The sequence below is a fragment of the Rattus norvegicus genome, chromosome X (genome assembly GCF_036323735.1).
Source record: "Rattus norvegicus strain BN/NHsdMcwi chromosome X, GRCr8, whole genome shotgun sequence".
Taxonomy (NCBI): domain Eukaryota; kingdom Metazoa; phylum Chordata; class Mammalia; order Rodentia; family Muridae; genus Rattus; species Rattus norvegicus.
The window spans coordinates 35921973-35944817 of record NC_086039.1 but is presented as its reverse complement, the minus strand read 5'-3'; the positions used below and the strand labels follow the sequence as shown (position 1 = coordinate 35944817).

Below are 22845 nucleotides of genomic sequence, written 5' to 3'. Positions count from 1 at the left end.
AATGACATCTCTATTTTATTCAATCTTCCAAATACATAAGAAAATATATGTGTTCCTTTAGGTCTCCCTGGATTTGTCTCGGCAGCATTTCTAGTTTCCAGTGTACAAATATGATAGATTTGTACCAAAGTTCTTCATTTGGGGAAGAAGCCTAGCTACTGTCAAGTGATGTTTTTCAAAAAAATTCCATTACCAATTTTTATGACATATACACAGGAATATTACTGATTTTTTGTGTATTGATCCTATATCCTGGGACCTTTACAAATTCAACTGAACAACAGAATTGTTTTTTAAATCTATCAGTATCACAAAGATTTTGGACAAAATTTCAAAAAAATTATATACTCAAATCTCAGAACCCCTTGGGGGAATTTTAGATGGCTGAAATAGTTGTAGGGACTCCTCTGCTTGTTTCAGATTAACAAGATCAATATTATTTACATGCTAATTCTTCTTAAACTAGTTGATAGATTCAATGTAAATTTATCCATAATCCTAACAGTTCTTATTTTGTGACATTTTCCTACCAATCCTTAAATTTGCACAAGAGAAACAGCTTACAATATCCAAGGGAATCATGGAAAAGAACATGTCGAAAATTTTATATTACCACATTTCAAGACAGAATAAGGCAGCGATAATCAAGGCTGTTAACACAGAGATTCATAGAAAGACTAATGGAACAGAGTAAAAAGTCAGAACTGAACCCATAATTACAAGTCATTAGATTTATGATAATGGCACCAAAGCGATCAATCCAAGGGAGGAAAAGTCTTTTCATCAAATGGTGTTGGATTAAGAAAATACTAACATGGGGAGAGATGAAACTTGACCCTAATGTCACATCATGTACAAATTTAATGTAAAAATGTAAAGGAAAATAAAGCTGTTAGAAGAAAATATATTAAAATTATTTTATAATCTATAGATGTATAGTTTCCTTACATTGAAAGTAATAAACTTATGAAAAATTACAAAGTTGGATTCTATCAAATTTTGAAGTATCTGTTCAAAAAAGTATATAGCCATCAAATAAATACGTGATACAAACAATAGAATGAAATACTCACAACATTGTGAAACTGCTTGTGAAGGAATATATATATATATATATATATATATATATTCTGTAAGTTGCAGAGAGAGAAAGAGAGATCGGGTCTGGATGGACTTTTGAAAGCTCAGAACTCACCCCCAGTGATAGGTCTCCTCTAACAAGGCTGCATAAGTTGCCTTGGTCATGGTGTTCTTCACAGCAACAGAAAGGTAACTAAGACGTGTGTGTACATGGGGGAAGGTGTTTTGAGACTTTGTTTGTTTGTCTGGTTTTTTTTGTTTTTTTAACCTAAGGGAGAGTCAGTTTTCTTTAGGAGTATAGTCCCTTATAAATTGACTAGCTAGCTAGCTACCTCACAGACATACATGTAGGGGCAGCACAAGTTAGACTCAGAGGATTATTGTAGAAAGACATGAGGCAAGGAAAGGGGTGAATATGACCAAAATACATTGCATGAAATTCTCAAAGATTAGACAAAAACATAGTTTTAAAACATGTTCAATGATGCAGTTTTATTTGCTATGTTTTAAAGCTGTAAACAGCTCAAGTGTTCATCAATAGAGCTAATAATGTAACTGCGGCATAGTCACTTAGTACAGTATTAGGTGGCAGTAAAAGGAAGGAATTCCTTAGGCACACAACAAAATACATGAATCTCAAAAACTGTATACAAAAGTACTGGTTATAGGATACTATCATATACAGTTACAGAACAGACAAACCTATGATATGAAAACACCAGAATAGTGGTTCCCTGTGGGTGGGGTAGGAGTAGAATGGGAAGGAAAATGAGAAACCCTCTTTCAGGGATGGCAACAGTCTCTAAATCCATAGAACTTGGGTTATATAAGTATATCCAATTTGTTACAAGATCAGCAAGAATGCAGTTATGATTCATATGTGTTAAATCTCACATCATAAGGAAAACCTGTAAAAAAAATGAACTCTATGAAGCTAGACTATTCTGCATACATAGTGAGTTCCAGGATGAAGGGGCTATGTCTCAAATAAAAAAAAGTCTAGCTAACAATATATATGCTGAGATATTTAGGGAATATATACAATTATTAGTAATGTATTTATATGTCAAAAGTGAAATACATTGATGAATAGAGCACAAACTGACACGTGCATGATAAAACAAGCATAATTAATGGTTAGTGGCAGATCTGAAGCCATGGCTGTACAAATATTCACGGTACAGCTACTCCAGATTTTCTATGTATTTAAAAGTTCTGGAATTAAATATCTTAGTAGAAGTGAGAAGCACATAAACCAGAAGTTGGGAATAGGAAGAGAGTGGCAAGTGCTAAAGCAGTACTGTGGAGTAGAGGGCCAAGGAGGAAAAGCCTGGTATCTCAGACACAAGCACTGGTTCCACATTGGCATGGTGGTGCACACGTATCATCTCAACGCTTAGGAGGTTGGGGCAGGAGGATTTTGTGTTCTAAACTAGCCTGGGCTAAGAGAAGATGGTCATTTATATAGATTCTTCTAAAAACTAGATAGGTAGATGGAGAGAGAGAGAGAGAGAGAGAGAGAGAGAGAGAGAGAGAGAGAGAGAGAGAGAGAGAAGAGAATGAAGCAAAGTCAATAAGAGAAATGTGAGACAGTGAATGAGAATCATCCCTAAGATTACTGATGCTGGAATATGTTTACATGAGGGGTGAGAATGACCCAATAAAATCATATCCCACCAAAATATATTCAAGTCCTAATTCCCAGGACCTGTAAACATGATTTTTATATGAGGATGGCATCATGCTACATTAAGTTGGGCCCTAATCCAATGACTGCTGTCCTTAATCAGAAAGGTACAATAAGAACACATTATAGACAAGACACAGGAAGAATGTTACGTGATCGTGGAGATGGAGATTGGACCTTTAAGTACAGGTCAAGAAATGGCAAAGATTGCCAGAAAATACTTGGAGTTAGGAAGCATGTCATCTCTGAAGCTTTCAAAGACAGGAGGGGTCTGATGACAAATTGGCTTCAAACTCTAGAGCCAGGACAAAATAACTTACTATTGTATGATGTCAACACATTTGTGCTATATGGCTGGAGCAGCCTGAGAAACTGATTCAGAGAAGTGATGAAGAGGAACAGGTGAGAAAACCAGGGCTGATGTCCTTGAGAAAGTGAAATGGAACCATTTCCAAGGTACCAGAAAAGGGGTTTACCCAGGCTGCCTACTTCCACAAAAGTGAGAATCATTCATAGATGATCCCTACATTTATGAACTTTCCCAGAAGCTTTGAACAACAAAGAATTCAGAGTTTATGAGCAGTTTGCTTCCTTTTAACTGAAGTTATTATTAGACTTAGTCTAAGTAGTCAAGAACCAATCCTTGAAACACAAATATACTTGTTCTTCCCCAGTCAAAAAAGCCTTGAGAACAAAGGAATGGGGAGCTGATGGTCAGAACAAATGGGAAGAAAAAGGCAGGGTAAATGAGGGGATATAAATATGAGAAGTACTCCTTACCTTCAGCTGCTGCTGAAGCTCACTGTTCAAGCGGGCCAGTACTGCATTGGCCTCCTTATTTTTGCGAATGGCAGTCTGAATAGCCTTCTTCTGCTTGGAAGACTGCCTGTAAAATAGTGCAAACATGTCAATGAAAAGAAATTCAGAGGTCTGGACCCTTTCTTGCAAGTCAGAACTCAGATTCATGAGAGGAGCTAAACTGACAAAGGTTAACATCCTAGGGCTCCAAAAATAACATCTCATGTTCTCAGGCCAGCAAGCCAGCAGGCAGGCAGGCCCATGCCAAAAAGAAACAAATTTGTCAGGATGAATTATTTATATAAACCTGAAGCCATTCCCCACTCTATAACTTGAATAGAGACTGTGAATTGAGCCTTTTCAAACATTTGTGTTCCAGTTATTCCAAGACATTTTAATAAGCGCTTTTCTGATAAGTCTTATTAGCCAAATGACCCTTTTTGTATAGGCATTAATGGAATCTACTTCAGTGGACAAGACTTGTGGAAAAGAGCAGAACATTTTCTTAAGCAGAAATTTAGCAAGACTGCTCAATTCTCTTTTATTTCTTTATGAGAATGTGTGAATTTTCATGTATACCAGAATATATCTGAAGCACTTGAAGAAAATGAAGAATGTTTTTGCACCAGCATACCTTAGCTAAGTCAGTACTAACTTAAAGAACAGGTGTAACTAGGGAGATCAAGTGTTGCACTTGGACCTATTAAAGTATCCGCTTACACTGGCCAGTAAGTCTTCTTAGTATGGCCTTGATCTTTTAAAACCGTCCATGGTGGGAATGATAAATCAACATGGCGACCATAAGTCTAACTTACAAACTCTTATTCCCACAGCAAGAAACAAAACAAAAAGGTGATTCCTACTCTCCTAGGAAAACAATTATATTTTTAATCACTGGGAAATGGGTTCTAGTACTGATCTACCCTACAGATAGAATGACTATCTCCTTAGAGGATACACTACGCTAGCCACCCTGCTAATCTGTAGAAGATTAGTTCCTTCTGCAGAAAGTTTAAAGGCTAATTATCAGCCATACAGAGACAGGGAAGAAGTTTCAGAAGTCTACTGGTTTACAAAGCAGAGACTGAATTTACAGTTGTGTTCTGGGATTTAAACTCAGGTCTTCACGCTTGTACAGCCAAGTGCTTTACCCTCTGAGCACTCTCCCCCACTTTAAAAACTAATTTCAGTAGCATATATTCACTGAGCAAAGTGAAAGTTTCATAAGGACATTTTCATTCAAATTCATATACGCTTTCACTAGTCAATACCCTGTCTTGTCCAGCTTCCTATCACATTAGCTTCCATCTTCTTCACAGATGTCTCCTTTGTATTCTCAGGTTGCACATGTATGCGTGTGTGTGTGTGTGTGTGTGTGTGTGTGTGTGTGTGTGTGAGAGAGAGAGAGAGAGAGACAGAGACAGAGACAGAGACAGAGACAGTAGACAGAGAGAGACAAAAAGAGAGAGAAAGTTATCCAGGTTCCACATATAAGAGTAAACTTGTATTCATAACTTCTTTACTAAATGAATAATATATGCAAGAATACAATAAAAATAAATATTACAAAGTAAAATGTTGAGAACAACTCCGGTATTACTGAAACAAAATATACATAGCATAAAAAGAATGCTTGAGTTTTGATACATGATATATGCCTTTGCTTTACAATAAACTTAAATTTAAATGTCTACTAGAGAAAAACTGTGCCTTGGTCCAATTTTACTTCTTTTTCCAAAAGAACAACATTCTAGAAGACTTTTTCTTTTACTTTGAGATGTTTAATATTTAGGCATTTGTTCAAGTACATAGATTTGGTTCAATGGCACATCTACAGATCTTACTATTCTGGTAACATCTTGAATCACATCTACTTCTGAACAAGTACTATCTCAAGTTTTCAAACCATTGATCCTTGAAATGAAATTTATTTCAGTTGTGAATTTTTAATAAATTAAGATGAAGTAAAACTTACCCTTTCCTCCCTGCAGGAATAAAGAGCTATTATTAAAGTTTAGAAACTCAACTATGTCTTTCTACTTCAAAGAACATTAATTACTAGCATTTCTGGTAGGTCAATAAATGTTCTAGGATAATATTCAATATATATACAAAGATTACGCTGAATATCAACAACTAAAAGAATACAAGAAAAAGGGAGAAGGAAACAGAAAAATGCAATGGCCTGTGAAGAGGATGAAGAGAGAAGGAAGGTGAAGAAAAGAGAAAAGAAAAGAAGAGAAAGGGATTCAAAATGCAACATTAAAAAAAGAGGTCTGGAGAGATGGCCCAACAGTTAGGATCACTGACTGCTCTTCCAGAGGTCCTGAGTTCAATTCCCAGCAACCACATGGTGGCTCACAACCATCGGTAATGAGATCCGATGCCCTTTTCTGGTGTGTCTGAAGACAGTGAAATATATAAATAAATCTTTAAAAACAAAAGAATTAGAAAATCATCAAAAAAACAGGAAGAGATGTATCACCAATGAGGATTGTGGTAACAAATACACATACACAAAAGTTTTCAACATTGTTAGCCTGCAGAGAAATACAAATTAAGATCACAATGACACGGACTTACATACCTACTTAACAGCTCAATTAAAACAGAACACCACCAAATTCTGCCAAGGAGACGGAGGAATTCAATGTCTCACACAATGCTGGTGGGAATGGAACATAAAACCTCCATTCTGGAAGAAACTTGGTAGTGTCTTTTCAAACTACACACACTTAGCAGATAATCCAAAAATCACAGTTCAGGATGCTTATCCCAAAGAAAGGAAAATTCATGTACAAGTAAAAACGTATGCAGACATGCTTGCAGCAACTCCATTGTGATACTCACCACGTACACACAGTCCAAGTGTCACTTAATAGGAGATGATCTAAACAGACTGCTATATGCATGCCACAGAACACCGCTTCACAGTGCTGGCTGATACACACATCTACCACATTTGGATGGATGCTAAGGGATGGAAGTTTTCCTTTCTTTGGGATCAGTGTCCTGAACTGCATTGTTTGTTTCAATTTTTGGTTGGTTGGTCGTGTTTTGTTCTGTTTTAATGTGCTAAATATGCTGAAGAAAAATGTAAAATCCATTTATATAGCATTCTTAAAATGACAAAATTATAAGAATAGAAAATTAGGCAACTGTTTGCTAGGGCCTGTGAATGTTAGCTAATAGGAAGTGGGTATGACTCCAGCATACTGAGTGCAGAGATTGATCCACAAATCTATACAATATGACAATATGTTCTAAAATGGGGTAGAATTATCCTGGCTATAGTTAGGTAAGATATAATCATTGGAAAAAATTGTAAGACACAAACAGGTTTACTTGGTATTCATTTTTGTTAAGTTTCTGTGAATGTATATAGTTCAAAACTTAAAAGTTTACAGAAAAGAACAAGCGGAACCAGATGCCTCTCCATCCATAAACTACTACCATGCTATGTGAGTCAGCTTAGAACTGCTGCCTCTATTGCTGCTCTCCACCTTCATGGGCAGATGCCTTGTATTCATGCGTGTGTGATGAAACTCTCACTTCCACTTTCACACTTGAGTGGATGCTGGGGCATCCTTACCTAAGCAGCTTCTCTCTCCTAGGTATATAGATGATAGTTACGAGTCCAGTTCAACCATGACCCTTCATAGCAAGGCAATTAATCTATGGAGCTCAAAGTGGTAGTCTTCTTCACAGAGAAAGGTGACAAAAACCCTTTAGAAGACTAGAAATTTTTCAGGAGTCCAAAGGTTTGCAGTCCCCTTTTATGGTCTGTTTCTGCCCCTATCCTCACAATAACTATTGTTCCTTAAAGTTCTTTATGAGTCAAGAAAGAATATGCTAACTTATTCCAAGTTGTTGTGTTGCTGTTATTGTTGTTTTAATTTTGGGCTTTTTTTCTGTCATTTGTAACCAAAGGAATCCTAAGTAAAGCAAATAAAAGGTCCTAATTTAGACATCAATGTTAGGTCCCGGGCATCTGTTAACAGTTCAGGAAAGGTGTTTATCTTACCTCTTAATTGCTTCTGAAGTTTTTCCCTACCAATTCCCCTAACATTTTCCTCCATGTTCCAATCTGGACTGCAACTGGATGAGTTTCAAAGGCAGAAGACTGTCCAGTAGATCCTAGCTTTGTTTCATTCCATGGAATAGCACACTATCATGTGGAGCAGAAGCACTGTGCAATACTGTCAGCATGAGAATGTGTGGCAGAGCACTCTCTAAAGGGAGTTTATGGTGTGAGGGGTTGAACTCAGGGCCCTGTGCATGCTAGACAGCTCTCTAACTAAGCTATCCTTATGCTTTCTTGTGTTCCGTATGATGTAGGCTTCTATTTCAACCGGCTATGTGGCCACCTGTCCTATTCTCATTGTTTCATACTGTTTGCTGTGATAAAAATACCCTGACAATGACAATCTATATAAGAAAGGGGTTTAATTAGTTACAATTCCAGGTTACAGTCCATCATAGCAAAGAAGTCACAGTGATAGGAGCTCAAAGCAGCAAAGTCACATGATATCCATAGTCAGGAGCACGGAAAATACACGCAGGCAGACCTACTTAGATTCTCAGCACTGCAGGCCTAGGTAATGGTGGCAGTCATGGTGGACTGGATCTTCTTACATAAATTAAAAATCAAGACAATTCCCTCACAGACATGACCACAGCCAGGCAAGTCCTTATTTAAGACCTGCTTCCCTCTTCGCACATGATTCTAGGCTGGGTCAAGTAGACTGGTAATACTGATTATCACATCACCAACCAGAAATTGCATTATTCTGTCACCTTGGTAGGTGAGTAAGAACAGGTGACTAAGTTGTAATCCAGTGAGATCAGAAAGATCTTCGCAATAAGTTATGGGGTTTTTTCTCTCTCCATATGTTCTACATGTTCCATGTCACATAGAAATGTGACTTAAATATAAACATGTTGGTAACAAGTCATCATTAGCATATGGATAAAGGCAAATCCCAACAAAATCTAGAACAGAAGACAAGATGCCTGGCTTCCTAACAGAGCAATCCTATCCTTCTGAAGTGTATTTCTGTTCAAGTAGCAAATCTAAATTTTGAAAAATATGTTTTGTTTTGCTTATTCTTTGAGAATCTGAAACATATATACAATATATTTTATTATTTTAAAGGATATAAGCTAGGCACAGTGGCTCACACCTATTGCACCAGCACTCAGAGGCTAAATCAAGAGGAATTCCAGAAGTTTAAGGCCAGCCTAGGGTATGAGGAAGCCCAGCCTAGGCTATGAGGTAGCCAGCCCAAGCTATAGTGTGAGAGCCTATCTCAAAAAAAAGCCTTCCCAGAAAGAATATAAACAGGATTCTCTAAGTGAAAAAAATATATTAGCACGTATATTTTGGTTCACACCTATCATGCAAACGTTTGGGCAGTGACAAGAGGCTGATGGAGAGTTCATCATCCTTATCTATACAGAGAGCCAGCCATAACTATATGAGATCCTGTCTTTAAGAAAAGGATATGCTCCAAAACCCCACAGGAGAGAGAGCTCATCGCCCAGACATGTGGGCACTCCTGAGACTGCAGGGCAGGAAAGACCTCCAGTACTGCCCACCCCTGCCCACATTCCTGGCCCAAGAGGAGACTGTATAGGGCCTCTGGGAACAGGAAGATAGGGGCACTCAACACTGCAGGAGCCCTGCGGTCTAGACAGCGCCCAGATCTGAAGGGACCCGGTCAAAGAGCTACCTGCACCCAAATCCCACGGGAGGGAGAGCAAGACCTTCAGAGGGGCAGACACACCTGGGAAGCCAGAAGAGACTACACTCTGCCCACATTTCTGATTCTAGAGGAAACACCTAGTGCCATCTGGGCTCCCTGTGCACAGGGACCCAGGAGAAGGAGAGGCAGGCCCTTCTGGTTACTGCCCTCACAGAGACCTGGAACTCAGCCCTGAGGAGTGACTCTAGACCCAAGACTACTGGTAAGACCAACTATTCTGCTCCAAGTGACTGGCCTGGTGGACTCAGGACACACACCCACAGGAAGAGCTGAAAGCCAGTAGACAGGAATGACTACATGCCTGAAAACAGAACACTCTGTTCCCATGACTGGATTAAAGAAAACAGGAAAACAGGTCTACAGTACTCCTGACACACAGGCCTATAGGACAGTCTAGCCACTGGCAGAAATAGCAAAACAAATTAACACCAGAGACAACCTGATGGCGAGAGGCAAGCACAGGAACCCAAGCAACAGAAACCAAGACTACATGGCATCATCAGAGCCCAATTCTCCCACCAAAGCCAACACTGAATATCCAAACACACCAGAAAAGCAAGATCAAGATTTAAAATCACATTTGGTCATGATGCTGGAGGACTTCAAGAAAGACATGAAGAACTCCATTAGAGAAATGCAGGAAAACACAAATAAACGAGTAGAAGCCTATAGAGAGGAATCACAAAAATCCCTGAAAGAATTATAGGAAAACACAATCAAACAGGTGAAGGAATTAAAAATGGAAATACTAGCAATAAAGGAAGCACAAGGGAGACAACCCTGGATATAGAAAACCAAAGGAAGAGACAAGGAGCTGTAGATACAAGCATCAATGTAATCTACTATATAAACAAACTGAAAGATAAAAACCACATAATCATTTCATTAGAGGCTGAGAACGCTTTTGACAAAATTCATGATAAAAGTCCTGGGAAGAACAGGAATTCAAGGCCCATACCTAAACATAGTAAAAGCCATATACAGCAAACCAGTAGCCAATATTAAAGTAAATGGAGAAAATCTTGAAGCAATCCCACTAAAATTAGGGACTAGAAAAGGCTCCCCACTCTCTCCCTACTTATTCAATATAGTTCTCAGAGTCCTAGCCAGAGCAATCGGAAAATAAAAGGAGATCAAAGGGATACAGATTGGAAAGGAAGAAGTCAAAATACCACTATTTGCAGATGATAAGTTAGTATATTTAAGTTTTCCCAAAAGTTCCACCAGAAAACTACTAAACCTGATTAACAACTTCAGCAAAGTGGCTGGGTATAAAATTGACTCAAATAAATCAGTAACCTTCCTCTACACAAAAGAGAAACAAGCTGAGAAAGAAGTTAGGGAAACAACACCCTTCATAATAGTCCCAAATAATATAAAATACCTCGGTGTGACTTTAACCAAGCAAGTGAAAGATCTGTATGATAAGAACTTCAAGCCTCTGAAGAAAGAAATTGAAGATCTCAGAAGATGGAAAGATCTCCCATGCTCATGGATTGGCAGGATTGATATAGGAAAAATGCCCATTTTACCAAAAGCAATCTACAGATTCAATGCAATCCCCATCAAAATACCAATCCAATTCTTCAAAGAGCTAGACAGAACCATTTGCAAATTCATCTGGAATAACAAAAACCCAGGATAGCTAAAAATATCCTCAACAATACAAGGACTTCCGGGGGAATCACTATTCCTGACCTCAAGCAGTATTACAGAGCAATAGTGATAAAAACTGCATGGTATTGGTACAGAGACAGACAGATAGACCAGTGGAATAGAACTGAAGACCCAGAAATGAGCCCACACACCTATGGTCACTTGATTTTTGACAAAGGAGCCAAAACCATCCATTGGAAAAAAGATACCATTTTCAGCAAATGGTACTGGTTCAACTGGAGGTCAACATGTAGAAGAATGCAGATCGATCCATGCTTATCACCCTGTACAAAGCTTACGTCCAAGTGGATCAAGGACCTCTACATCAAACCAGACACACTCAAACTAATAGAAGAAAAACTAGGGAAGCATCTGGAACACATGGGCACTGGAAAAATTTTCCTGAACAAAACATCAATGGCTTATGCTCTAAGATCAAGAATCGACAAATGGGATCTCATAAAACTACAAAGGTTCTGTAAGGCAAACGTCACTGTTGTTAGGAAAAAACGGCAACAAACAGATTGGGAAAAGATCTTTACCAATCCTACAACTGATAGAGGGCTTATATCCAAAATATACAAAGAACTCAAGAAGTTAGACCGCAGGGAGACAAATAACCCTATTAAAAAATGGGGTTCAGAGCTAAACAAAGAATTCACAGCTGAGGAATATCGAATGGCTGAGAAGCACCTAACGAAATGCTCAACATCTTTAGTCATAAGGGAAATGCAAATCAAAACAACCCTGAGATTCCACCTCACACCAGTCAGAATGGCTAAGATCAAAAACTCCGGTGACAGCAGATGCTGCCGAGGATGTGGAGAAAGAGGAACACTCCTCCATTGTTGGTGGGATTGCAGACTGGTACAACCATTCTGGAAATCATTCTGGAGGTTCCTCAGAAAATTGGACATTACACTACCTGAGGACCCAGCTATACATCTCTTGGGCATATACCCAGAAGATGCCCCAACATATAAAAAAGACACGTGCTCCACTATGTTCATAGCAGCCTTATTTATAATAGCCAGAAACTGGAAAGAACCCAGATGTCCTTCAACAGAGGAATGGATACAGAAAATCTGGTACATCTACACAATGGAATACTACTCAGCTATCAAAAACAATGACTTTATGAAATTCATAGGCAAACCGATGAAACCGATGGAACTGGAAAATATCATCCTGAGTGAGGTAACCCAATCACAGAAAAACACACATGGTATGCACTCATTGATAAGTGGATATTATCCCAAATGCTCGAATTACCCTAGATGCACAGAACACATGAAACTCAAGAAAGATGACCAAAATGCAGATGCTTTAGTCCTTCTTTAAAAAGGGAACAAGAATACCCTTAGGAGGGGATAGGGAGGCAAAGTGTAGAACAGAGGCAGAAGGAACACCCATTCAGAGCCTGCCCCACATGTGGCCCATACATATACAGACACCAAACTAGATAAGATGGATGAAGCAAAGAAGTGCAGGCTGAGGAGCCGGATGTAGATCGCTCCTGAGAGACACAGCCAGAATACGGCAAATATGTAGGCGAATGCCAGCAGCAAACCTCTGATCTGAGAACGGGACCCCTGTTGAAGGAATCAGAGAAAGGACTGAAAAAGCTTGAAGGGACTTGAGACCCCATATGAACAACAATGCCAAGCAACCAGAGCTTCCAGGGACTAAGCCACTACTACCCAAAGACTATACATGGACTAACCCTGGCCTCCAACCTCATAGGTAGCAATGAATAGCCTAGTAAGAGCACCAGTGGAAGGGGAAGCCCTTGGTCCTGCCAAGACTGAACCCCTAGTGAATGTGACTGTTGGGGGGAGGGCGGCAATGGGGGGAGGATGGGGGAGGGGAACACCAATAGAGAAGGGGAGGGGGAGGGGTTAGGGGGATGTTGGTCCAGATGCCAGGAAAGGGAATTACAATTGAAATGTAAATAAGAAATACTCAAGTTAAGAAAGATGGAGGAAAAAAGAAAGAAATATCCTATTTAATAAAGATGGAAAAAAAGAGAAAAGGATAGATCTTCTTAGCCTTATCCCTAGGCCCTGATTTCACCCAAGGAAACTAGATGCATCTTCTAAGTCACAATTTTGGATTGCCTTTTCTTTTGTTGGAAATGGAGGACTTCCATCAGGTATTCAACCCTCCAATCCCATAGAGAATCCCAATATATAAATCATAAGGAGGGAAAGAAAAAATTCCAACCACATTGAGAACATTATGCAGATAAGCAAATAGTCTATACTAGCTACTATAATGCACTCTGGGGTTATAGGGAAGAATACTGTCTACAGAGTCTGGAACAGAGCCATGGTACTGTTATATGGTATCCTCGGTCTCCACCCTGCACAAATAATCTTATTTTCCAAAAGTTCATCTTTAATAGACAAGAAAGATGGGGTAAAGAACAATTAAGCCAAACTGTCTCTAAGCCAAATTAATGATGACACATTATTGAAATGTTTATTGCACATAACCTGGACTCAGCATTTTACTTGAACAAATGAATTTATTAATTCATTTGTGTGGGCAACGTAATACCAAAAGTTGAATTGGATTCTGACAATGATTCTTTTTTGATGTTAATTTCTATAAAAGCTGATGACAGTTTTACAACTAGTTCTTCTTTATTTGTAGCCTTTCTTCATGTTCTATTGGAGAATTAAGGCTTACAGAAAATGTCTGCTACTCTTTCTCTCATTTGCTCCAAAGACAGTACCTAGCAAATAGCACTGTGAATGGGAAAGAAGTGGGGGAGGGGTGAATACACACACACACACACACACACACACACACACACACACACACACACACATATATATATATATACATATATATATATATATATATATATATATATATATATATATATCACATACCTTAGGGAATCTGAGCTTACATCTCAAAACTGTGGTTTGGGAAAAGCCTATAGGACAAACATTTTGTATATTCTATCTTTTGCTCCCAGCCTTGAAAAATTATGAACATTCCTACCATGCTAGAAGCTGTATAAATCCTCTCATGTGAAAACTTAGGTCCTGACTATTCACACCGTTACCTGTGCATTAGTCTCCTAGCTAAACAGTACATGATCTCCACACTAGCATGCTGACATTCACAGAACGTATGCATAGAATAAAACACCATTTTTAATAAATACTGTAGGGATAGCTATATAATTACCATGTCAAATAATGAATTTGAACCTCATCTTCCTATGCGATACAAAATGAACTCAAAATAGACCATAGGAGTCAGAGTTAGCTATAAAGTGACAAGACTTTTCTAAGTAAATAATCTTTGTGAACTTGGACTAGGCAGCAGTTTCTTAAATATGACAATAAAAATATAAGTGCCAAGCCAGACATGGAAATGTCCACTTTCAACCCCAGAACTTGGGAGGCAGAGGTAGGTCTTTGTGAGTTCATGGCCAGACTGTCTACAAACTGAATTACATGTCAATCAGGGTTGCAGAGTGCAAACACACATACATACACACACACAAAAATGTAATCTTGGTGCTTCAAACTATACAAACAGAGAGAGAGTGAAAAAGCAACAAACAGAACAGGAGAAAATAATGTATCTGTTTTATATAGTCTATATATTTGTCTATATATATTTGTTTTATAAAGACTATATAAAAGAACCCATGACTCAACTATAAGTGGTAAAGGATATGAGTAGGTATTTATCCAAAACTATATTCCAATGGCCAATAAGTATAAGGAAAGATGCTCAACAATATTAATCACTAAAGAAATGCAAATGAAAACCGCAGCGAGATGCCTCGTTACAGTCAGTAGGATGGATGACTGCCTAAACATGACCTGAAAAAAGATGACATGCTAATGGAGACAGGGAAAAGTTCACACAGCCTCAAACCTACACAAAGAACTATAGGCAATCAAGGAATGCTGAGAGCAAGAGACGGTCTCCAATACCAAATGGTCGGCCCTAAAAACATACATACCAGTAACATCATACAGACTGAGCAGGTTGTGGTTATGTATTCAAGAATGCTATATGAATGTAATAATAGTTAATGAAAAAAGAGGCCATGAATCTGAAAGAGAGCAAGGTGGGGGCACATGGAAGGGTTTGTAGAGAGGAAAGGAAAAGAAGGACTAATGTAATTATATTATAATCTCAAAAAATAAAAAATATTTTTACAGAAATTAGATAAATATTGATGAAGAAGTAGAGAACTAAATTCCTCATACATTTTGAAGACGTAAAATGGAGTGCTCACTGTGAAAAGGAATCTGACACTTCTTCAATGTATTAAACATAGCATTATGACATAAATCCAAATTTTACCCATATATGTATTCCCAAGAAAATGAAAACACAAAGTCCACACAAAAACATGAACACAGATAACACTACAGCATTGTTTAAAATGTGTAAAAAGGTCAAACCACCCAAAAGTCTGATTGGTGAATTATTGGATAACATGTGGAACATCAATAGAGTAGAATAGTATTTCCCATAAAAAGGTAAGTTCTAGTTCATGCAATAACATGGATGAACCTTGCAAACACTAACGAAAGTAAAAGATCAAGCACAAAGGAGCACATGATGCATGACTATATCAATGTAAAATGTAAGCAGGGTAGAGACAGGGGATAAATTAGTGGTTTCCAGAAGCTGGAAGAGCACTTGGGGAACAACTTCCACTGGGCATAGAGAATCTTTTGGAGATAACAAAAAAGGTTGCAAAATTATAGTGTGTAGTGATGATCACATGACTTTTGTGAATATACTAAAAGCCACCAGAGTGTATGCTGTGTAAATTATATTTCAACCAAGCTGATTTAAAATAAAAAAACAAAAAAGGGAAAGCAACATCTCTCTGTGTGAAGTTTACCAGATGCCCTGCAATCTACCTTGGACGGCAATGCGGCTACCCGTGACTGACTGGAATTAACATGAAGCTGAGGAGGAAGAAGGCAAACATAGCCATCTTTGTGCCTAACAGAACTCTGTCCTGGTTAGGAAGGTGACAACAATGCAGAAAGTCACTTCCCGTACTGCTTGATGGCTTCAGGTAACTATCCCTTTGGGGAAAGAAAAATCCTCTCAAGAAGAATACAAAGAACCCAAATGGAACCCAGCTTCTACAGAACCTGTCGCTGTTCTTTCCACAATAGTGTAGCAGAAGGAAAGCTACAGAGCCCGTGGGACCTGAAAGGGCTCGACAGAAATATCACAAGTGAGTTCAAATACTTGCAATGCTGGCAAGCAAGGATCACTTCAAGTCAAGTGACAGCACTGGGGTTTTGCCCTCAATATTTCACCTTATGTCACTACAGAAGGACTGAGTCAAGTAATAGATCTCAAAGACAGCCTTCTAAGGAGGGTGGTTTGTCCAAAGCACAAATGTCTCAATCCTTAGTCCTGTCCATGGTGTCCCCACAATTCCTCCAGTATCTGTTCCAGATGGTGAGGGGGTATTATGGAAGATCTGCCTGCACGATTCAGTAATGAGCTGACTAATAACGAACTCTACCTGAAGATGTTTTAAAATCATACCCTAATTCTGCTGAGAACTGAGACTATGATCACTGAGTGGGCCATGTGCCCTAAAGGAACAAATCAAACAAGATCAAACAAGAGATCATGAGATGAGGGGAAATGGCCCTTGCCATATTGACTCCTTCATAGGAAAATCTGGGCCAACACAAAAAGGGTTAAGAAAGAAAGAAAAGAGAGAAACTAAACACTCGCCTAGGACTTGCCTGCTCCTTTGTGTCAGGCTAACAGGAATATAAAGTCTACTATCAGATTGGGAGCCTTTAATGCTGTCACCGTCGTCATCATCATGACAGAGATGACTATGACAACCATTAAACCCTGTGGCTAGGAAAGGGAAACAAATTAACAAGCACATATGCATGCATATGTAAGAGGAAGTTCCCCACATTCTTCACTCATCTTTTTGCCACTTACTTCTGTACTGTTGGATGGGGTTTCACCATCGCTGCAGGAGCTGCCCCTCCAACTACAGCAGCAGACTCTTGGCCTTCTGTAGTTTGATTTTCAGGTCTGAATTTCCTACGAATGGGCTTTGATGGAGGCTGAGCATGTGGTACATCCTGTGGATTAAAAAAAATCAACCCAAAACATTCAAAAACTTTTTTTAAATGATCCCTCCGCCTATCATGCCACTATTCACAGTTCTGTGACCAAGATCAAAAAGACCTCTATTCAAACTGCACATCACAGACATGTAGGTAATACTTGACTAGTGCTGGAGGCTGCTGGCAGTGAGTCCCAGCAAACAGCCTACTGTCTGTCTTTTTAAAATACACTGGGAATCTACCACTCTTGTTGTTAACAAAGAAGGACACCAAAATAAGATTCTAGTGACATAACCCTTGTCCTTTTTTAATGTTGTAAACAATCTATATTTTCTTGTCATTTAAACTTGTCACATAGTCTTTATATAATAGCAGTTCTTAGCCTTTGGGTTGTGAGCCCTTTGGAGGTCACATATCAGATATTCAACACCTCAGATATTTATATTACAATTCGTAACAGTAGCAAAATTACAGTTATGAAGTAGCAATGGAATAATTTTATGGTTGCGGGTCACCGCAACACAAGGAACTGTATTAAAGGGTCGCAGCATTAGGATGATTGAGAACTCCTCTTTTATAACCACAAGGTCTATTCTAATTGAAGACAAAACTGACTCTTGCCTCACTCTGGGCCTCTTTGAAGAATATATTTTAAATCTGTAATGGTCCTAACCATATGCTCATCATTCTCTTACTCCTGATCCCTACATGAAGTCAAACAAAAAGACAGTGTGTTCAAGGAAACAGTTGACCTGCTTCCTTAGGGGACCCCATGTTACCTTTCAAACCCAAGGTTCACTTTCTTTGCTAAGAGAATGGCCTAAGGGATAATACCAAAGAACAAAAAGAGGGTGAGAAAGTAAACGAGGAGCACAATAGTGAGTAGTACTGACTGTGAAGGGCAGGGGCCAAATGACATGGTCAGACTAAGGCAAGGTGTCAAGATTTGAGAAAAGATCCTGGCACAGGTGGGGATAAAGAAGGGGAGAACCAACACAGACTAATACTTATGGAAATGAGATAGTGAAGTAAACTGCTCTGCATGGTAACTTTAAAAACAAGAAAACAGCAACAACAAAACAGAAAAGAAAGAAATCATGGTACCAAGAAGGGGAGGCGGTCCTACCCACAAAGGGTACTAATGGGGTCTTACTGTTACCTGGGGGCATTGTCTGAAACTAGATGGTTTCTAGATTCTTGCTGAATTTCCAAATGAGCACATGAATGGTAAAGCAGCAAGAAGCTCGACTGGAACAGACCATACAATCTGCCCCATTGGTGGATAGTATTGGATACACTGCAGAACTCAGTGGGCTATTGGAATTATATAAGCCTTTTCCTCACTAAGCATGTCCTTTCCTGTGACATATCTCATTTTAGTCATATGCACACCCAACCATTTATAGACATAAGATGGTAAATAGGAGGTTTTCCTTAAAACTTCTTGCAGAAGATATAGTTTGCCTTAACACACACGCATCCAAAACTAATTCAGGCCAGAAGGGCTCTGTGTCTCATCCCTGATATGTTCTGGGGCATTTTCAAAGGAAATTGACCACAAATGTGTAACTACTAAAAGGCAGGAGTAATTTGTGCCATTGTTAAGTAGGGTATGCATGAAACATGATACAAGTAAGGGTCCTAGGTTGCTGGCTGCACTTTAGGAGAGCAGTGTGTGCATATCTGAAATCAAGTGGAGACCAAAGTAGCAAAGCTATACCAGCTACACTCATCTGCTTCATTAACAAATGTATGGAGGCTTACCAAAGTCACCCAGCTCTCCCCACATTTTATATTTAATTTTATATGTTGTGTGTATGTGCACCATGTGTGTACAATGAGCATAGAGGTCAGAAAGTAGAGTGCCACCATATGGGTGCTGGGATCTGAATCCAGGCCCTAGCTATGCAAGAGCATAAAATGCTAAGTCATCTCTCCTGCTCCTCGAAAACATTTTTTTCACCTTGCCAAACACAAGGCACCCATGTTTAGTTTTAAGGTTGGAGAGACTACAAACTACCAGGGATATCCATGGTCCAGCCCCAAACCTTCAGGATTCTAATCTTCAGAAAGAATTTACAGTTCAGAATTGTAGATCGGTCACATTCATCTTGGTGGAAAATTTCAAGTTTCTGTAAGAAGCCCAGGGGTCTTTAAGCTAGCACCGCAGCCATCTTTCTGCTGCTCTTACCTTCTTTGTTGGACTGCTTTCTGCAGCTTGGGAAGGAGCTCTGTTCATCTGAGGATATAAGTCAGCTTCAGATGCCGGTTCAGCCTGTAACAAGGTCAAAGAGAAGGTATATATGCAAACCCCAACTGTGTAAACATATGACCAAGAACATTTCGGAAAAGAGTCACTCAGGGAGAACAAGTCACACTGGTCTAGACCAAGCTGCAGACATGCAGTTATCCTTGGGGAAGATCTTCCACCACAGACCTCGCTATTCCCTTCCACGTCTCCTTCCAGTCTAAAGAAAAGGAGCCATGAGTATCTCACATACAGATTTCTTAAAAACTGACACTTTACAAAAATTATCAAAAAAAAAAATACTAGATGAGAAAGGGTTAGGAAAATGACTTAAAGAGTACCGAGGAAAACAATCAGTACCATAAAAGACCCATAATTTTAATATTAAAATCCTAGTAAAGAAATACTGTATGGGCTGGAGAGATGGCTCAGCAGTTAAGAATTGCATTTCCAGAGAACTGAAGTTCAATTCTCAACACCCACACCAGACAGTTCACAACCCAGCTCCTAGAGTTTAGATGTCCTCTTCTGGCTTCGACAGATAGACAGACAGACAGACAGACAGACAGACAGACAGACAGACAGACAGACACACACACACACACAGAAATACACACACAAATCTTTTAAATCTTTTAAAAATGAAGTACTCTAATAAACATAGCCATTTACCTTTAAAAGGAAAGGAGGTATGTAATGGCTGTAGTGATCAGAAAGGCTGACTATTAAGTCTCAAAGACTGATGAGGGATACCCCCAAGCACTTCACGACATAGAACACAGCCAAGTGGAACACAGGGTAACGGGACTTACATAAGACTCCCTGTGTCCCTAAGGCTGTGTACCTTCAGCTGTGGGAGAGCCCTTTGCTTTCTGCTGCTATCAGCCAATGATGCAAAATACTGACAGGATGAATAAACCAGCTGCTTATGAGCAAAGTGACTTCTACATTTCACTGTATCAGGCCTTCATTTGCCTGAAACTTCACAGCACAAAACACTCAGATTGTAGCGCAAACAACTGCCACACTGCCCCTTGCATGGCCATCTCTAGCCTCCTACAGTGTGCCTTCTTTCCCATAGTGCTACTACTGAACAGACTGGCTCCCAGGGAGCTAAGGTTAGCAGAGCCTGGTTGCCTCTTATACTCTCCTCATTCACCTCCCTTCCAAAATGGTATCCCTGGTGATCTCAGGTGGTGGAGAAGTGACACTCTCCAAATTGTAATTCCCCTCTCTCTCCCTTCTCTGCTTTGACTGTTCCTATTCTTGAAATCTAGACTTTTTTGGGGTTCTCTGCCTTCAGTTCTCCTGCCCCAATTTTTCCCCTGTTCATTCTTTCCCAAGGTAGAATACCATCTGTTCCTGAGTCTTACTTATTTTTCATTAATATATTTATTGTGTGTGCATGCATGTATGTGCATGCATGTGTGTGCCATGGTACATTATGGAGGTCAAAGAAGACCTTTTGTGGGAGTCACTTCTCCTTTTTCACCATCTGGGTTGCAGGATTCCTGCTCAGGTTGTCAGCAACCACCTTTACCTACTGAGCAACCTCACTGCCAAATGATTTATTTACTCATTTTGCAGTGCTGGAGATTGAACCAAAGTTTCATATGTGTGAGGCAAGCACTCTTACACAATATATCTAGTCGTTGTTACTCCATTTTATCCTGAACAACTCCCTTCCTCGTTTAACTCTATATACAAACGTTGGACAAGCCTGGTGTCAAGCTCCATATTATTTCTCCCAGCTTATCCTTCCATTAGAGATGGCTGTGTTACTCATGCTGCTGCTGTTGCTATGATTAGACTCTAGGACAAACTGAATTCTATGGATGTGTCATACAGACCTTTCATAAATTATTATATCACATCATCATAGCCTTAAGAAGTAGTGATTATCCCCAGCCTGCTGATGACAAACTTAAAGAAGTCAAGAAACTCACCCCAAGATCATACAAATAGCAGGGTCTGAGGCCAGGTTTCGAGTTCCAAAACTAGCTTGTTACCATGGTCTCAAATTCTAAAGCTAGGCTTGTTACCATGGTGCAATACATCCTCAGGCACTCAAAGGCCTCAATATTATTCCTGCAAGGCATGACTTATCAAACAGCTACTGCTGGCTGGCTATGCTGGCTGGCTATGCTGGCATTCAAAGATAAACAAGGATCAGCTCTACTTACAACCATCTGGCAGTCCAGTGGAAGAGCTAGATAAATTATCAGAAATGCATGCTTCAGCATAGTATGGTACAGAAGACTGGGATTATAGGAGCACTCATTCTTATAGGACAGTTAAGTCTTAGGTGACATTGCAGCTGAGGTCTGAGTGAGACGTAGTATACGGTCAGCTAAAAGAGATATATAAGCGGATGAGGAGAGAGGTAGGTCCAAAGTAAACTCACAAAGGTCTATTGTACTGGCCTGTTCTTATTTCAAAACACACGAACTAGAGTTATCTAAAAGGAAGGAAATTCAATGGAGAAGATGTCTCCGTAAGATCCAGATGTAAGACAATTTTTTAATTAGTGAGTAAGAGGGCAGGGCCCAGCCCATTGTGGGTAGACCTATCCCCGAGCTGGTGGTCCTGGGTTCTATCAGAAAGCAGGCTGAGCAAGCCAGGATAAACAAGTCAGTAACTAGTATCTATCCATGGCCTCTGCAACAGCATCTGCCTCCAGGTTCCTGCCCTGTTTTAGTTTCTGTCCTGGCTTCCTTCAGTGACATACTAAATAAGCCCTTTCCTCCCCAACTTGCTCTTTGGTCATGATGTTTTGTTGCAGCAATAGAACCCCTAGCTAAGACAGCTATCTATACTCAGACAACCTGAATTTTAGCCTGGAATATCAGAAGATTGAGGCCAGTCTCTCAGACACGAAGTGTAGAAAGAGCAGTGTCTTAGGGTTTTATTGCTCTGAAGAGACTCTGTGACCATGACAACTCTTATAAAAGAAAAGCATTTAATTAGGTCTGGTTTACAGTTTCAGAGTTCAATCTGTTATTACCATGGCAGGAAGCATGGCAGTGTGCAGGCAGACATGGTGCTAGAGAAGGAGCTGAGGGTTCTACCTCTGGATCAGAAGCAACTGGAAGAGAGAGAGTCTGGCTTGGGTATTTGAAACCCCAAAGTGCACTCCAGGTAACATACTTCCTCTAACAAGGCCACTCCTCCTAATGTCACGCCCGCAAGCAGTCAATATATGAGTCTATGGGGGCCACTCTATTCAAACCACAAGAAGGAAGAAGGAGAGCTTGATTGGGGGCATGTCAAGTACTAGTGAAACTCTCTAGGGCATACATTGTCAACAGTCTGGAGAGTATAGCATTCCCCCTCTTGTCCCTGGGAGTTCTGAGTCACTCTCCAAGATCCATGAGTCAAATGTCATTTTCTAGCAGCTAAGAGTTAACTGTCCACTCAAATACAGGGCTTCTGGTGAAGAATCCATCTTGAATCTGAGGTCCCTTCCTGCCTGCCATTTGCAATATATTACTTGAAAGGTGTATTCTCTGG

The 22845-nt window shown here is 39.6% G+C and overlaps 1 protein-coding gene across 15 annotated transcripts in view; it reads right to left on the bottom strand.

Moving 5' to 3' along the window:
* Window positions 1-22845, bottom strand: part of Reps2 (RALBP1 associated Eps domain containing 2) — a 272844-nt gene that overhangs the window by 9286 nt on the left and 240713 nt on the right. For all 15 annotated transcript variants that reach the window (XM_039100469.2, XM_039100474.2, XM_039100476.2 and 12 more), the window contains 3 exons: window positions 19279-19362; window positions 16957-17102; window positions 3548-3653 (listed from right to left, as the gene is read on the bottom strand). In XM_039100469.2, coding sequence (XP_038956397.1) covers window positions 3548-3653; window positions 16957-17102; window positions 19279-19362 — 336 coding nt within the window. The remainder of the gene's footprint in view (window positions 1-3547; window positions 3654-16956; window positions 17103-19278; window positions 19363-22845) is intronic.